The sequence below is a fragment of the Mus pahari genome, chromosome 12 (assembly GCF_900095145.1).
Source record: "Mus pahari chromosome 12, PAHARI_EIJ_v1.1, whole genome shotgun sequence".
NCBI classification, from domain to species: domain Eukaryota; kingdom Metazoa; phylum Chordata; class Mammalia; order Rodentia; family Muridae; genus Mus; species Mus pahari.
The window spans coordinates 33,591,886-33,609,755 of NC_034601.1; the positions used below are offsets into that span (position 1 = coordinate 33,591,886).

General features: G+C 46.6%; 1 protein-coding gene across 1 annotated transcript in view; it reads right to left on the reverse strand.

The window, feature by feature from the left end:
• Positions 1-17,870, reverse strand: part of Arhgap31 (Rho GTPase activating protein 31) — a 113,846-nt gene that overhangs the window by 13,504 nt on the left and 82,472 nt on the right. Inside the window, exons 4-8 of the mRNA XM_021209027.2 lie at positions 13,393-13,475; positions 12,390-12,497; positions 11,477-11,619; positions 9,527-9,716; positions 6,412-6,536 (exon numbers count right to left, since the gene is read on the reverse strand). Coding sequence (XP_021064686.1) covers positions 6,412-6,536; positions 9,527-9,716; positions 11,477-11,619; positions 12,390-12,497; positions 13,393-13,475 — 649 coding nt within the window. The remainder of the gene's footprint in view (positions 1-6,411; positions 6,537-9,526; positions 9,717-11,476; positions 11,620-12,389; positions 12,498-13,392; positions 13,476-17,870) is intronic.

The following is a 17,870-nucleotide window of genomic DNA, read 5'->3' on the forward strand; positions in this document are numbered from 1 at the left end:
AGGCAAACATATATATATATATATATATATATATATATATATATATATATATATATATATACACACACACAAAGCAATAATATCATAAAAATGAGTTTTAAAAAGTACCAAGATGAACTCATGGGGTAGATTCTATGGGACTTGGAAAACCTGTCTTACGTGGTAGATTAGAGAGCAGGATTGTGGGCTGCAACCATATCTGCAGCACCAGGAACCTGGGACATCAAGGAAGAAGGTCTCGGCTGTCACCGTCAGCTTCTCCCCAGGGGCTGTGCTCCATAGAATTTGTAGACTGTTTGTTCCTCATGTGATTTCACCCACCAACATCACCAATAACCAGATCTCTACCAAACCTGAGTCTGTTCGAACACAGACTATACACCTGGTATACTTTATGTGTCATTGTAGGCTACCATAGATGGGGCTTGGGGAAAGTAAGTTTGAATGAGTTAAGAACCCAGTTCTTGAGTCTGATCCAAAGATGTTCACAGGTTGGAAGCCTAGCTCTTCAGTACATCAAGGTTGGGAGGAGTTGGGTTCAAGGGGCAGGTCTCACAAATAGCTTAATGACTTGATGGGATTGGAGAGCTACGGGAGAGTCTGCCCCCTCTTTCTCCATTCCCCCTTATGTGTCTCCATTCTTCTTGCACCCCACACTGAAGCAGCACAAGAATCTCACCAGAAGTCAAGGAGATGCCAGCATGGGTGTGCTCTTAGACTGCCTGACCTGTAGAACTATGAACTTCATAAGTTACACAGCCTTGGGGATTCTCTTGCAGCAAAGGAAGCGGGATTGGGACAGAGATTCTTGATAGGAGGAACAAGAGAACTTAGAAGCTAAGAGGGAGTTACTTACACCATTAAGGTAAATCTGAATTTAGATCCAGGTTTGAGTCTCACTCACTTCTGCCAGTTTGTGGTCTCAGATGTGCAGCCTTTCTTCCTCCCCCCCCCCCGTGTGTGTGTGTGTGTGTGTGTGTGTGTGTATTTGATTTTTTTTTTTTTTGAGACAGGATTTCTCTGTGTAGCTCTGTAGACCAGCCTGGCCCCGAACTCAGAGATCTGCCTATCTCTGCCTTCTGAGTGCTGGGATTAAAGGCATGTACTACCATGTGTTAGCACCAGGACACTCCAAGTCCTGGCCTAACCATGTGACCCTGGACCTGAGTTGCCAGGACAATGACCCTCAATCCCACAACTCACCTGGCTCAGTCCCCACCCTCATTGGTGTGACGTCATTCTCCGTATAAATTAGGGGATCATCCCCCTCCTCGTTCTCTTCTCCTCCTCTCTTCACCCCCTCCCCACTCTCTTCTCTTTCCCTCTCTCCTCTTCTCTGCTCTTCTCTTCTACTTGCTTCGCCGCCCCCCCCCATCCCTGCTTAATAAATATCTCTCACGTGGTCTGCTGTTTGGTTTACCCGCTCAAAACATAAAACCATGACCACTGGATTATATACCTTCTTCATGTATAAAAAAAATAATAATAGAGTTGCTAAGATTAAATGAGAAATGACTATGAAGTAATTGTGTTGTTCTAAACTGGAATAAAGACTCAAAGTGAAAACTAGAATAAATGCTAAGTAAAAATAGCACATAGTAGGTTCCAGACCAGCTAGGGGCTACATGGTGAGGACCTGTCTCACAAAACAAAACAAAACAAAACAAAACAAAACAAAACAAAACAAAACAAAACAAAACAACACAAACTGCTTCTGACTGTTAGGATCAGCTAGAGCCTACTGCAGGGAAAGAAAGGAGCTTGTTCGGCAAGAAGCAGTCAGAGTTGGCACTAACTCAAATTGGGTAATAACTCATGCCTGTTTTCATTCCTCTTTTAAAAATTCCCCCTCTTTCTCCCCTTAGTCTAAACTCTCCTCTTCTAAGAGGTTTGGACTTAGACCCTTAGCCTCCTGCACTCGGGGATTCTCTGTGACTCACTGGGGAGGAGGATGGACCACGGCCTCACTCAAGCCCAACAAAGGCACGGAGTGCCTCCAACCTCCTCACTCTCAATAGCATGCCAAGAGTCTTACCCTCTGGGAGCCGATGTTTGTACAGGATCATAAACTGATTTATTATCCCAAAGCTGCCCCAGGGGCTGGGGGAGGGGAAAAACACTGCCTGGCTGTGGTCCCTCCATCTGGGTATTCTGAGATGTGCTTTGTCTTTGCTTCCTGGGTCTCTCCATCTCTGGCCTTCATGTGTTGACCTTAAGGGGCAGGGTCCAAGTAATTTCGTAATAACCCTGACTCAGCCCCTCTATGCATTCAAGCTCCAAGGTTTTCATCAATAGCTCCCGAGCGCCCCAAGGCGCCTTCTCTCCGCAGTAACCAAATGCTTAGGATCTGTTGGCTCAAGATTATACTTAGAGGATATTTTTGCCTGAGGTGTTGATCTGGCCTCCTGGAGGTGCCTCCCACCAGTCCTAGTTTTTTAAAAAATAGAATCTTATGTAAAGCAGGCTGTCTTTGAACTCACTATGTAGCTGAGGATGACCTGAAGATCCTGATTTTCCAGTCTCCACCCATTAAGTGCTGAGATTCCAGGCATGTTTGTGCAGTACTGGGGCATTGAACCCTGGGACTCCTGCATACCAGCTTCATCCTCAACTCTCATCTGAGAGTATTCTGGGAACCTTTGTGGTCTTGGTTCAGTCTGACGACTCCTTCACTCAAAGGTAAAGCCTCTAGCCTCATGGCTTCTTCTGCTCAGGAGTTTATTTTGATATAAAACAAACTTAAATTGAAACCAGTGTCTGGAATTTGGTTCAAAGTTTATGCATCTGTGTTCAGCGACTACCTCATTTTTTTTCCCCTACCCACTCTGATCTGTTGAGCTTTCTAAATGTGCTTAAACATGTCTTTCTCTCTGCTGCCAATGCAATAAACTCCTGATACGATTCACAAGTTAATCAATTTTTAAAATGCCCCAAGGGGGTTTGGGAAATGGCTCAATAGATAAAGTGCTTGCTCTGCAACGTGATGGCCTGAGCATCCACATGAAAGCCAAGACTAGCAGCATGCATTTGCAATCCTAGTGGCAGGGAGGTAGAGACAGATTGTGTGTGTGTGTGTGTGTGTGTGTGTGCACTCGAAGTGTGTGTGCATGTGTGTCTATTGAGGGGTGGGGGTTTCTGGTCATTCAGTCTAGCCAAAATTGTTTAGTGAGCAACCATGTCTCAAACAGAAGGGCAATAGAAAAAGACACCTGATATTAACTCTTGCCCCCACTTGTGTGGGCACACCTAAACATACTCTACATGCACATACAATTTTTTTTTTTTTTTTTGGTTTTTCGAGACAGGATTTCTCTGTGTAGCCCTGGCTGTCCTGGAACTCACTCTGTAGACCAGGCTGGCCTTGAACTCAGAAATCTGCCTGCCTCTGCCTCCCAAGTGCTAGGATTAAAGGCGTGTGCCACCACCGCCCCGGCTGCACATACAAAATTTTAATGTGCCCTTTGTCATGTAGATTTTAACATATTGTTTCCATAAGTGATTTCCACTGATTCCCCCTTTCTTGTTCACACACACAGAATTATTGCAAACCTATGTGTCACCTCCAAAGACCACACTGGAAGGTTACATTACAGACTTCTATGGCCTATCTACAGTACAGATTTTGTTAGAATTGTGCCCACTAGCCACACTTCAGTTTTAGTTTCTAGAGTTCTGAGCAATGCTGCTTTGCCTAAAGCAGTTACTCTAGCTATAGTCACACTGGCAACAGTCACTCAGGCAACAGCCACTCAGGCAACAACCACTCAGGCAACAGTCACTCAGACAACAGTTACTCAGGCAACAGACACTCTGGCCATAGTCTCTCTAGCCACAGCCACTCAGGCAACAGTCACTCAGGTAACAGTCAGGCAATAGTCACTCAGGCAACAGCCACTCAGGCAACAGTCACTCTAGCCACAGTCACGGTCACCAGGAGCCATGTGTATTGCCATCAGAGGGTCTCTCATTTTTACTCCTACATCCCACCACAACTTGGCTGGCTTGGTTTCATTTCCAGTCAGTAGGTTCTAAGAGCTTAACCAAGTGGCTTTCAACCTTGCCTGGGGGGCAGAACTGCGTAGGGAGCCTTTTAAAAATCCTTGCCACAGACTGTGAGCCACTCTCTGGGTGACTCTGACACACACTGCTCTGTCGAGCACACCGACACCCCATGAGCACAGCCACGATTTGGTCCAGCACCTTGGATTTGAAACCTTTGAAAAAGTCACCTGGGGGTTAGAGAACCCTTCCCAATTTGAGAGCAAAGCCTGCCATTTGTTCATTCACGTTGTTCTCTCTCTCCTGGGTTTTGTCTTTTTATTCCTGGCCTCTTCCATTCTGTAACAAATCCTCTCTTTGATGTGCACAGGCAGTCTCTCAGCACAGACTAGCAGTTTCCTGTCAGCTACTCACTCTTCCTCCGCATCGTCCACGGAGAGTTCTGACTTCTTCTTTGACACTCTGCCCTTGCCACTCGGGCTAGTACTGCATTTTATGAAAGGTGTGCTTACCTCACAGCTGTCCACAGAGGTCTACCCAGAATCCCATCCCCTCTGCTCTCTTCACAGGGCTCTTGCACTTCTGAAGTTTAATCTCCATCTGTGCCAATGACTGGCTCAGAACCCAGGTCAATCATCCTGGCCCTGTGATCGAGTGATGACTACCGAGACCAGGGAAGATGCAAGGCAGGACACTGATGACATTTCTTCTGCCTTTGGGGACAGTAATGCTCAAAGAGAAAAGCTGCCTTTAATAGCCACAGCCAAGGAAGCCATTCTAGGACGGAACAGTTGAGGCGGGCATGATGCAATGAAGACACACTCGGTTAAGTTACCCAATGCCTTCTCTGTCACTGAACTGGATTTATTTTTATTTATAGTTAAAATTGCTGTGGCTGCCGTCCACCATACATCCTTCATCATGCAACAGGCGAACTCAACTCAGGTGTCTCATATTTCAATTTTCTGTTCCTTGTCGTGAGAGTATCACTTAGCCTGGATAAAGAATTTAGAGCTATTACCTCTCATTTTCCCTATAGGGAAGCATTTCCTCCTAACACTAACTGAATATTTCAAACATTCATAACTGTTACAGACTTTTCTAAACCCACCACTTAGTTTCGACAGTTGGCGTCTTTCTGCGTATTTGATCTGTTTGTTCTATACCTGTACCTCCTTGAATCATTTGAAAGTGAGTCCTGATACTTTGACATTTCATCTTAAATCCTTCAACTGTGGCATACATCTCCTAAGAACAAACACACACTATAAAATGCAATAATTCCTCAGAGTCACCTAGTAGCCAATGCATACCCACAGTTTCCTATCTGCCCTCAAAGGTATCTTTTAAAAAAACAGACAGACGGACAGACGGGCAGACAGACAGAGCAGAATTCAAAGGAGATTTGATCCTTGAATTTGTGCATTTACGCCTTGCATAAGTCATTGTAGAAGTTTTTCTTGTTCTTCCTTTCCTGATACAATATTCAGAATGCATCAATTAGATTTGATATTAGAGTCCTATTTCCTTGATTCCTCTTTTAATCAATTTCTTTTCTTTCTTTCTTTCTTTCTTTTCTTTTCTTTTCTTTTTTTTTTTTTGCTAAGGAATAAAGGCATGGGGAAGAACCCCCACTTAAGATCACCACTCTCAATGGGGAAGGTACAGGCTCTCTTTAAGCTGCATTCCAACTAATAAAGAACAGCTATTTGGGAAAACGATGGAAATAACCAGTGCAGGAAAGACCTGACACACGGTGCTTTAACCAAGTAACCTGAACCAACCTCACAGACAGTAAGGGATTGACATCATGTACCTTGGACATGACCCAGAGGCATGCAGAGCACAGCCTTTGTAGATTGTCCGAAAAACTTTATAACTTCAGTCTAACCACAAGCAAACTTCAGACACACCCACATAGAGTTACAGTTCTACCAAATAAAGGCTGATGTTCTTCAAAGTATCGTGTTCAGAGAAACTGAAGAACGGTTCCCCCTTGGAGGAGACTGAGGACAGATGACAAGCAAATGAAATATTAATTCCAGTTTGGGCTTGGACCAGAAAAAGGACATTACTGGTTAAGTGTGAATTTAAGATATGCAAATCAGTTAATAGTATTAAAATTATATTTTTGTTTTTGATAACAGTTGTGAAAGATGTTAGCATTAGGGGGGTCTTATGGATGGTATAGACGTTGACTAAAAATATTTGTAAGTAAAATGTCATCACCATCATCATCATCTTCTTCTTCCTCATCGTCTTAAAAAAACAAAATTCAAGTGAATCTGAAATTTGCCTTTCTGGCCTGGTTAATTTTCTGTGATCAAATGTGCAACTGGGCTAAGGACACACAAGCACTTGGCACGCATGCATGCACGCACGCACGGACGCACGCACAGTGCCAATTCTCACCCGACAGCCTCTGGCCTCTCACGAACACACTCCCGTTTCTACTGAGCTTGGACTTCGAGTCCGATCCAGAACGCCCCAGGTTAAATATTGATTTCCACTTCTTTGACTTGCTGGAAAGCTTTCTCCTGAAAGAACCAAGCCATACATACATGTTAGTGGAGCATGTGTCATTTCCAGGCAGTGTTTTGTTTTGAGACAGGGTCTTTTATTTATTATTATTATTATTTTGGTTTTTCGAGGCAGGGTTTCTCTGTGTAGTCCTGGCTGACCTGGAACTCACTCTGTAGACCAGGCTGGCCTCGAACTCAGAAATCTGCCTGTCTCTGCCTCCCAAGTGATGGGATTAAAGGCGTGTGCCACCACTGCCTGGCTGAGACATGGTCTTAAGTAGACCAGGTTGGCTTGAACTCATGATCATCTCTGCCTCAGTGTTTCGAGGGTGATTGCAAAATTGAGAAAGAGTGTTACAACTATAGTCTCAGCCGTGAGGGGCTCTGGTATTTCTAGAAGTTTCCCTCTAAAATCCAAGTTGTACCTGACTTTAGCCTGTCTGGGGAAAGCCTTGGGTGATCGAACACGTCAACGCAAAGACCCTTTTCTTTAGAGCTACAGCTAAAGTTTTGTCATCTATCAGAGGCAGGGGTGGGAGGCAAACCGTGGGACAGTGGTCAGTGGGATGGTCAGAGCTCACAAGCGAACACACAGTTCTGAAATCTGGCAGAATGTCTATGAAGCACCGCAGTCCTGGCTCTCCACCCAGAAGTGGTGGCACACGCTTTTAATCCCAGCACTCGGGAGGCAGAGGCAGGTGGATTTCTGAGTTTGAGGCCAGCCTGGTCTACAGAGTGAGTTTTAGAACAACCAGGACTATGTATAGAGGGACCTGCCTCAAGCAAGAAAACAAAACAAAAAAAAAGATTAAGACCATAGACCTTTTAAACATTTAACACTGAAGACCTTTTTAAACATTTAAGACCACAGACCTCAGGTCTGTGCTTTCTGCATGGTGGCCATATGGCTAGGACATGTCTAAGTAACACAGTAAAACAGATAAAAACAGTAAAAGTGTCTGTTTTGGTGCTGCCAAGGAAAGCTGTGGCTTGTCGGCTGGCCTCAGTGGTCATTGTAAAGGAAAGTATAAGGTCCAGCATGTCTGTCTCCTGCCCAGCCTTTGTACCAGGTTGCTTGGCTGTGGAGATGGGGATGAGGCATGGTGACATAGCAACTGGGCTGGCTCATGAGAACCTGGTACCACCAGGGGGCACCACAGAGGCAACTCCTGCTTCCGATCCACCCAGCCAGGCACGAAGTTCAGGTTTGAAACCTTGTAATCCGTGGTTCTCACAAGGAGCCCTTTCTCAATAGGTGTCTCATCAAACACCAAGTCTCAGCTTTAGGGCGTCTTTACAATCAGTTGGAGACACGTCCGCATACTTGTTGGTTTCTATTGCACTTGGCTTGTTAGCCTTGATGTGTACTGTATGCATATATTAAACTAGTATAGCGCTGTGGCTGAAAGCAGAGAAAATGCAGAAGATGGTCTCTCTGAAGTGCCGTTCATCCCTGGGAAGGAGGCTTATTCTGTATGGCTTTAGAGAGAGGGGCAGTGTGTTTAGTTTTAAGAGGGCACAATTTGTTCGCTTTAGAAAACAGAGTCATCAATGACTCCGATATTTCTAGAAGTTGCCCTCTAAAATCCAAGTTGTACCTGACTTTTAGCCTGTCTGGCGATTCACTGGGTCATCAACCATGTTAACGCAAAGACCCTTTTCTTCAGAACTACAGCCAGGGAGCTTTCCCCAGGGATGTTGAGATATGCCATCCCTATCACAGGCCTCCTCTAGTTATCCAGGGGGGCAGACATCTTCCTCTCTAACCAGCTTGCTGCCTTGGTGATGTCTCGGGGAGTCAATTACTAAACAGAAAACGTGACACAATCCAATGAAAAGGTACCTTCACCTACACCCTCTAGAGGGTTAGGACTCTGGTTTCAGTCACTGCCTTCTTCCATGGTGGGACAAGTGAGTGGCTAGAGACTAAGGCTGTAGTGGAAGAAGAAATAGGGAAGATGCTGATGATGACTTGGTTTAGAGTGGAGAAAGACGGGGGGGATGCTTCAGCCAATAAAGTGCTTGCCACTTAGCATGAAGACTTGAGTTGGATTGATATCTCATGTAAAGAAACTGAGCGGAGGGGTACGTGCATGTAATCCCAGGCTAATCCTAGGAGACAAAGGATTAGCCAGCTTAGCCTACTCTACAAGCCCCAGGCCCATGATGGACCATTTTATTTGTTTGTTTGTTTTTTAAAGATTTATTTATTTATTATATGTAAGTACACTGTAGCTGTCTTCAGACACTCCAGAAGAGGGCGTCAGATCTTGTTAAGGATGGTTGTGAGCCACCATGTGGTTGCTGGGATTTGAACTCCAGACCTTTGGAAGAACAGTCGGGTGCTCTTACCCACTGAGCCATCTCACCAGCCCTGTTTGTTTGTTTTTTTAAAGGTGGTTAGCTCATGAGAAACAAGTTGCCCCCGGCCTCCTACAAAACTGCTCACGCATGTCCACACAAACACATGTATATATACTGACAGACAGAGAAAGGTGTGTGTGTGTGTGTGTGTGTGTGTGTGTGTCTGGCAGGTTGAGAAGAAGTAAGGAAGTCAGAAATGCCATTCCCAAGTGCTGCCAGCAAGGACCCTCTGACAAGAGTGGCCCCCATTTGTCATCTTGTGTTCTGGCATAAGCTAATTTCCATGCCATTTGCAGTGTCGCGTGGGGGTGGAGGTCACGGGGAAGGGGGCAAACACTCATTGGCAACTCACATCTGTAAACTCCAGGCCTGTTTTGTCTACACCATGGAAGAAGAGCCCCATAACTCACCTAGGTCTGTGGTAGGAGATAAGAGTTCACAGTAAGTCTGGGGCAGTGGAGGAAGCCACCCCTACTGAGGATGGTGGGAATCGTGGGGACTGGAAAATTCCTTTGTACCCAACTTGGACTGCGCCCCAGCCCATACTGTCATCACTCATGGCCCTGAGACTGGACACCTCACTCCTTTGTCCCCCTCCCCAACCCCCCCAGGCCTTCAGAGTTCTGAAGAATGGCAATTACTTGTTGTCTGGTAACTCAAGGACGGTGTGGAAGGGAGGAGGGACGATCTCGGGCAGGCTGTTCTCTCGTCTTTCCTTCCGAGCAGGGTGGTTTGTCGCCAAGCTTCGGGCCTGAGCCTCCTCCAGGCTTACCAACTTCATGGGCAGGGACAGGGCTGGCAAGGTCAGGCTCTTTGTGATAGTACGGCTTTCTGTAAACCAAAGGAAAGAGTTTGGCTTGGGAGCAAATTCAAGCTCTAGGCCCACTCAGGTCTTTCGTCTACAGCCCTTCCACTTGAACTCCTTGGCAAGGGGCAGCATGCCAGCTCTGGCTTGGGGGGTCTGGGGCAGAGGTTGTACACAGGAAACTGTCAGCTTTCCTGCCCACGGTGGGTGGAGGACCTCGAGGGGCACCAGGAAGTCATTACTTTCTGCACTTCCCATGGAGTGACTGTTGATATACTCATTCATTCATTCCACAAATATTTATTGAGCACTTACCGTGATCTAGAGTTACAGCGATGGTTCTTTGATCCTGAAAACTCTGCTAAGGACTTTGGTCAGATAAGAATTTGGCTTAACTCAGATAAGATGAAGTTGAAGGCTGCCCCTCACCCCCACAAACGAGGGACACGGGCTCTAAGGCCATGGATGGGTGGAGCTTACTGTTCCTAGGCTTCTGTCTCTGGAGGGACAGATCATCAATATACTGTGTTATTCCCTCAGAGAGAGGTGGCTCTTCCCTCAGCATGCCCTTGTCTTGTAGTATTTGTATTGTAGCCACTTGTCCCTCCTCTATGACATTCCTTTTAGGACAGCAGTGTGAAGGAATGGTTCATGTACAAAACTAGTCCTTCTCTGCCAATGGTTCTTTTTTAAAAATTTATTTATTTATTGATTGATTGATTGTATATGAGTACCCACCAGACACATCAGAAGAGGGCATCAGATACCATTACAGATGGTTGTGAGCCACCCTGTGGTTGCTGGAAATTGAACTCAGGACTTCTGGAAGAGCAGTCGGTGCTCTTAACTGCTAAGCCATCTCTCCAGTCCCTCTGCCAGTGGTTCTAAACTTGAGGCATAATAATATCCTCATTCTGTGAAAGGACATTTGGCAACATCTGGAGAAATTTTGTTTTATTTATTTTTTTGTTTTGTTTTTGTTTTTGAGATAGGTCTCATGTAGTCCAGACTGGCTTTGAATATGCGTAACCAAGGATAAGTTTGAACTCATGATCCTCCTGCACTCACCGCTACAGTGCTATATGTGTGTGTGTGTGTGCGCGCGCGCGCGTGTGTGTGTGTATGTTATATGTGTGTGTGAATGTAGGCCATGTGTGTACAGGTGCCCTTAGAGGCCAGAAGAAGGTATCAGGTGCCCCGAGCTAGACTTACAGGCAGTTGTGGGCTGCTGGAAGCCAATTCCAGTCTTTTGGGAGAGCAGCAAGTGCTTCTAACCACGGAGCAACCTCTATAGCACCCCCTGAGGAGAATGTTGCCCGTACCTTTACATGATAAAGAAGAGCTCACTAGAAAGGGAACATTGCCTACCCCCATTCCAGGGAGAGGCCATGTATGCACCTGATCAGAAACATGCTAAATCCCCAGGCAAGGGCACCAATCACTGCATCATACAGATACATATGTAACACTGTCATGGTGGCTGGAGTCTGCACCACCAGAACAGCGAAGCACCACAGATACCAACACATGACAGTCGGTACGTACGTAATACAATACTCAGAATTAAAACCAAACCTTCCCTCCCTTACTTGTTTGAGACAGTGTCTCATGTAGCAGCGCAGGCTGGCCTCAGGCTCTCTGTGTAGGCAAGCCTGACCTGGGACGACTATTTTGCCTGCTTTCTGTTCCCATACTCCCTTATTTGGGGGTGGGGGAAGCTCTATGGTTAGGGCAATAAGGGAAGCTAAGTTTGCAGGGAATGTGCCAGGGGGTGGGGAGCCGTTACCATCCTGCTGCAGAGCCCCTGGAGCACCGCCGTTGAAGATCTGATCAGCGTGATTTAATATAAACTCAATCACCACCTGCTGGACCCGGACTGCCAGAAACGCTGCATCTCCATTGCAAATAGTGGCTTCGATTTTCTTACTCCTGCACCGAAGAAACATATTCAGAGTTGAGTCTGCCTCACAACAAGAGGTGGTGGGGATGGCCCATGAGCCTTTAACTTTTCATGACCAATCAGAGAGACTCTCTCCCATTGGCGGTGAAGCCCAACCCACCGAATAGACTGGATCACTGCTACATGGTCCATGTTACAGGACTATAAACACTGCCCATCAATATACAGAACTGACTTCTTTTTACTTCACGGGATTCCCTCCCATCTTTACCCAGGTCAAGTCATGGGTAAAGTCATTGTTTGTGATTTCCATGAAGCAGTTGACTCAAGTTATAGCCATCTGTCGCCTCACCACAGCAAAGAAAAGACAATGAACTTCGGAGCCCCCAAAAGTCTTTTCAAGAAGTGGTAACATGCTGGGCGTGGTGGCACACGCCTTTAATCTACTTGGGAGGCAGAGACAGTCGGGTTTCTGAGTTCGAGGCCAGCCTGGTCTACAAAGTGAGTTCCAGGACATCCAGGGCTAAACATAGAAACCCTGTCTCGAAAAACCAAAAAAAAAAAAAAAAAAAAAAAAAGAAGTGGTAACATACAGACCCATATCTTTAGCCACACTGGGGTAATAGCCAATGAATGCCTTTGGAACCAGAGTTTCCAAAGGAGCAGGCTAAAAGCTTAAGACCGTAACGGCAGTTTCAAGCTGTGTATGCTATAAAAAGATCACCCAGCCATGCCTTCAAGTGCTTTATCTCTGAAGGACCCAGGCTTTGCTGCCCTGAGCCCCGGGGGTGGTAGTTACCTGAGGAGGTTTGGGGCCCACACCAGGGCCAGGTTCCTGGCGTGCATGTTGGTCTTGCTGCTGAATGAGGCAATGTGGGCCAGGTGTCGAATCAGGTATTCCAAGGTCCTGAAAGAGTTTGTTCGTTTGATTGTTTTTTGTTTTTTTTTTTTGGCAAAGTAAGAAATGCCAGTGCCCATGTGAAGTCTGCCATGTGGAGGTCACACCCAAGTTGGGATGAAGGAGTCTCTGAACTATGGACTTTGAAGGGACACTGGGGAGAAATCAAGATTAATGAAGGGCCACTTGCTTGACTCCAGGGCCACCGACTCAGGATGGGGACAGATGTCAGAACTGTAAGATATCAGATGAAACTGCAGGTCCAGGGACAGAGACAGCATCACAGGCCGCAGGCCCTGAGTGCTTAGTGATAATTTGCTTCTTTCCCACCCTGGGGAAAAATTCACTTTCCCACAATCCTCAAGGATAGCTGTCTAGCTACAGGCTACCTGGGTTCTTGTCAATGGGCCCGTTTCACAAACGAACATTTGTTGACTTCTAGGATGTTCTTTATAATACCACATCAAATTCTGCTAACCCTGGGAAAGTCAGTACCATTCCTGACAATCTGTATGAATAAAGGATGGGGATGATGTCTGGGATAATATTAAGATGTTCATGAGTCATAGTCACCCCCCCCCCCCCCAGTTTTAAGGTTTGGAAACCTGGGTTTCCAAAGGCTTCTTTGTAGTATAATTCAGCTTATAAACCAAAGCTGTCACCGTGAGGTTGGCTTGTGTGGCTGTGATGCCACTCTTTGGTACTCTGATGCGTACCCTCCAAGTGGAAGCAGGTTGTCCTCGGCTACCAACATCCCTGGTTGGACACCCGCTCGTCCTGATAATACCGACTGCTCATTGATTTCCAAAAAACGCCTACAGGAAAGCCACTGTCCACTTGTTCCAGTTGTCACATGTCCCTGCCTCCTGGATGTTTTACCACACAGAGTCTGTGCGTTTCTCACCTATAATGGGGTGGGGGCAGCTCCAGGATAACATTCTGGATCCGGGCCAGCTGGCCTTCTTCTGGGCAATGAGACACTGCTTCCTGTAGAGAAGAACACCAAGTACCCAGTGAGCATCCAGGAGCCAGGACCCTTCCTGCATGCCCCAGTCTGATTCAGGACTCAGATCTTCCAGCCTTACACCCCGCAGATCCTGTCTCAGAAGCACTGTTGTCTGTGTCAACGGCAAGCCACATGCCCTTTCTGGGTTTCAGAGTCAAGGGTCTTCACCCTGTATGCACACAGGAGTGGGTGGGTCTCTGGGTGCCCTCAGAGGTTGTTTGGCGTCTGAGAAAGAATGTACAGGATCGAAAGGAGTCCTGCACGGCAGAGTCATAGACGCTCACATTCAGAGAGACGGCACAGGGACGCACGTCTACTCAGTCCCTTTGGGTGTGAACAGCTACATACTTGTCACCTAGCCTGTGACTATTCCATGACTCCTAGTCCTCAACTGTTGCCTGTTTTGTCTGCCAAGAGGCAGAGAAGACGTGCCTTTCTTATCAGGGACAAGAGTTTTGTCCCCAGGATCTGGCGGCCTTGCCCTGATTTGCTATCTGCTTATATCCTGTGTGGGCATCTTGTTCCCGTCAGTCCAGGGCCTTGCAGGGGAGGCAGGAACACCATGAGGACAACGTGATGACAGGCTGGCTCATGTCCATCTCTCGCTGGCCCTAGGCTGCCTCGTGACACAAGCATCCCTAATGATTCTTCAATTCCAGCCCTGTTTCCTATCTTGAGAATATATCCTGCCTGTGTGTGATGACTGAAACTGACAGTCAACTTGAGGGGTTTCTAAAATCTCTGAAGAGACACGTCTTTTGGCATGCTTGTAAAGGACTATCTACATTAGGTTAATTGAAGAGAGGAGATGCACCCTAAATATGGACAGTGCCATTCCATAGGCTGGGATCCTGTACTGAATTAAAAAGAAGTAAATCGAGCCAATCACATGCATTCTCTGTTTCCTGACTCAGGGCAGCGTGGCTAGCTGTCTCTGGCTCTTGCATCTATTTTGATAACCACTGCTGGCTGCGATACAAGCAAAAACCAAGATTTAAATCTGGGGGTTTTGCACACCCTTCACCCACATTTATTTGTTAGCTGGCATTTCTGGATCGTCCTTCCATTGTGGAGTACTGGGTGTGGCTTAGTGGTGAGAACGCTAAGAACACTGGGACTTCCAGCCCAATGAAACAAATAATCAGAGTTCCTTGTAATGCACTGCACAGTTTGGTGGTGATTGCATCTTCTTAGAAGGGCGAAGCAGGAAGGGAGTGAATTCAAGGCTTGCCTGGGCCACAGACTGTATTTATATCAAGATCCTGTTTCAAAAGCCATTATATTTATTATTAGTCCCTGTGTATTTATACATGGTATATATGTGAAGGTTGAAAATAGCTTGCAGAAATTGGTTCTCTCTTACCACGATGTGGATCCCAAGGATCAAACTCAGGTCACCAAGCTTGGCTGCCAGCACCTTTAACCACTGAGCCATCTTACTGTCCTCCATCTTAAAACTTTAAAAGGGACCGTGGCCCTAGCTCAGTGACAAAGCACTTGCTTACCACAGAAGAGGCCTTTCGTCTAGTCCCTGGCACCACAAAAACAAACAAAAGCCCAACAACAACAATTAACATTCAACAACAATTAACATTCAACAACAATTAACATTCAACAATTAACATTCTCGGTCATACTCTTAGCAATGATAGCGTTTAGACACTACTCTTGAGAGCAGAAGCCAATTAACTTTGGGGAACACTCACTATCTGCTGGGCCCTCCTCTCAACCACATCTGCTGCATATGCTCTGACTTAAAAGGATTCTAAGGTCCTGCCTGGGTCTCCCGAACCCTCTTGCTCCCAAACCACTCCTGTGCTGGACCATGGCTGTGTCAACATGCTCCAGCGTCATCATTACTTACTTACTTGTAAATTTATTATTATTTTTTTTCTCTAGACAGGGTTTCTCTGTGTAGCCCTGGCTGTCCTGGAACTCACTCTGTAGACCAGGCTGGCCTGGAACTCAGAAATCCGCCTGCCTCTGCCTCCCGAGTGCTGGGATTAAAGGCGTGTGCCACCACTGCCTGGCTTAAATTTAAATTTAAAGTAAGCTTACAAAGTGACAGGTTTCATTATGGCATTTTAATTCTGTGTATACGCATGCACCAGCCAGTGACATACGTCTCTTGTCTTCCTGTGTGCCTATTCCTTTTGACACAGGGTCTCCTACTGAGCCCAGAGCTTGACAGCTACAGAGACCCTAATGTCTCCTGCATTGTGGGTGCCTATGATGTCATCCAGTTTTTACGTGGACGATGAGAACCAGCATGCAGGTCTGTGACTGTGCATCAAGTGCTCTTACCCACTGAGCCACCTCCCCAGATCTCATACCTCATCCCCTTTTCAATGGAAGTAAAACATATGTATGTATGTATGTATGCATGATGTATGTGCATGCATGCATGTATCATCTATCTGTCTATTTAATCTACATATGCCCACTATTTTAAAATGGCAGTCAGATACCTCAATGCGGGAAACTTGGGTTATCTTTTCGTAAGAAGAGGGACGTGTGTGTTGGAGGGCCATAGCTCCAGCTCCCACTCTTCTGGTGGATGTGCCTGCTGTGAACGGAGTGACCATCAGCACCTGCTTACCTTCTCTGCCTTTTAAGATATAGAAGATCATGGGTCAGGGGCACGTGCGGCCCCTCTGAAGGAGCCCCACATCTACCTTCTCTTTCCCATTATTTAGGAAACAGAGTAGCAGGGACCACACTCCCTGCAGTCAGGGAGAAACTGGAAGGGGAAGGGAAGGTGAGCTCGCCAGGCAGCCAGGGCTGCAGAATAGAACACGGATGCTCACGGTTTGGTCCCATAGCGCAGTGCACACAGGGAGGGCTCAGGATTGTCCCTGCATAGCCAGGTCCAAGGTTTGAAGAGCTTTGTGCTGTTCCCCTCTTTATAAAATGCATCTAGATCTGCGTGTCAGGGGCGCTTGCCAGTAATAACAATGGAAAACTGAAAGCCGGGTTTGGGGGATAAGAGTGCAGGTGGAGATAGCAGCCCTCATGGAAAGTTCCTTTAATATTTTAGGGAGCAGCTTAGTCATTGTCGTTCTCTGAAGCCGAGGGGCAGGTTAACCCCTGATGCTTGCTAAGCCCAGCGAGAACTGCTGTTTCTTTCCTTAGCCTCTTCTTACTGCATCCCCAGCCTATATAGAAACCCACTTTCTTTTCCCTCTCACTTAATTACAGACAGGGTCTTTCTATGTAACCCAGGCTGGCCTTGAACTCACAATCTTCCTGACTCAACCTCCCCCCAAGCTGGTATTATGGGAGGGTTACGCCAAGCTCAGCTTAAATCCTCATTTTTTTCTCTTAGGACAGCAAATGTTCTCCAATTAAGACCGCAGATCCTATCATTGGGCAACTTGGGGAGAAGGGTTGAAATTTGATTCACCCTAATTTATGTGTGTGTGCAGGAACTGGAAGCAAGCTCAGGCCAAATGGGCTGATGTTTCAGTCTCAAAGATCTGGGAAGAACCTGCCACTACTTGTTCTCCATCACTGACCAGATGATCGCCTTCCTGACCTGTGAGATCAGGGCAAAGGCAGGGTTCTGATCCTGGTGCTAAGCTCTTGCTCTAGCTTTCTGGTGTTTTTGTTTTTTTCAGAAACCACCCCTGCCCTACAGTTCAGGCTCTCCTGCCAGATAGCCCCTATCGCTGCAGAGACCCAACAGAAATGAGCCAGAGGGAATTTCTCTTCCAACCGAACCCAAGTTAATTGTGTGTGCGTGTGTGTGTGTGTGTGTGTGTGTGTGTGTGTGTGTGTGCGCGCGCGCCTGTGTGCAAGCCAGAGACCAAGGAGTCAGTTTTCTCCTTCCAGTACGTGGGTCTTGGGCAGCAGTTCTCAACCTGTGGATCTCGATCCCTTTGGGGGTTGAATGACCCTTTCACAGGGGTCACATATCAGATATATACATTACGATTCCTAACAGTAGCAAAATTACAGTTATGGCGCGTGGCAACAAAATAATGTTATGGTTGGGGGTCACCACAATGCGAGGGACTGTATCAGAGGGTCACAGCATCAGGAAGGCTGAGGACCACTGGCTCTTAGCGATAGAAGTCAAGTCGTCATGACTGGTCAGCCTTTACCTGCTAAGCCAAGGCCTCCTGGTTACAATTTTAAGCTTTATCAATTACTTATATGATCTATATTGGGTGACCATGCCCTTCTGTGAACCCCGTATCCCAGCTCCCACCATTGCTACCACGCTTGTCCCACGCCAGGCACTGGTCTCTACAGGTCCTCTTAAGCTCAGCCTCTCCCAACCCCCAACCAGAGCCTTTGGACCTGCTGTTCCTTGTCACCCACTTCAGCAGATACTGCTGTAATCTGCTCCCTTGCTTTATCCCTGTCTGCTCCGA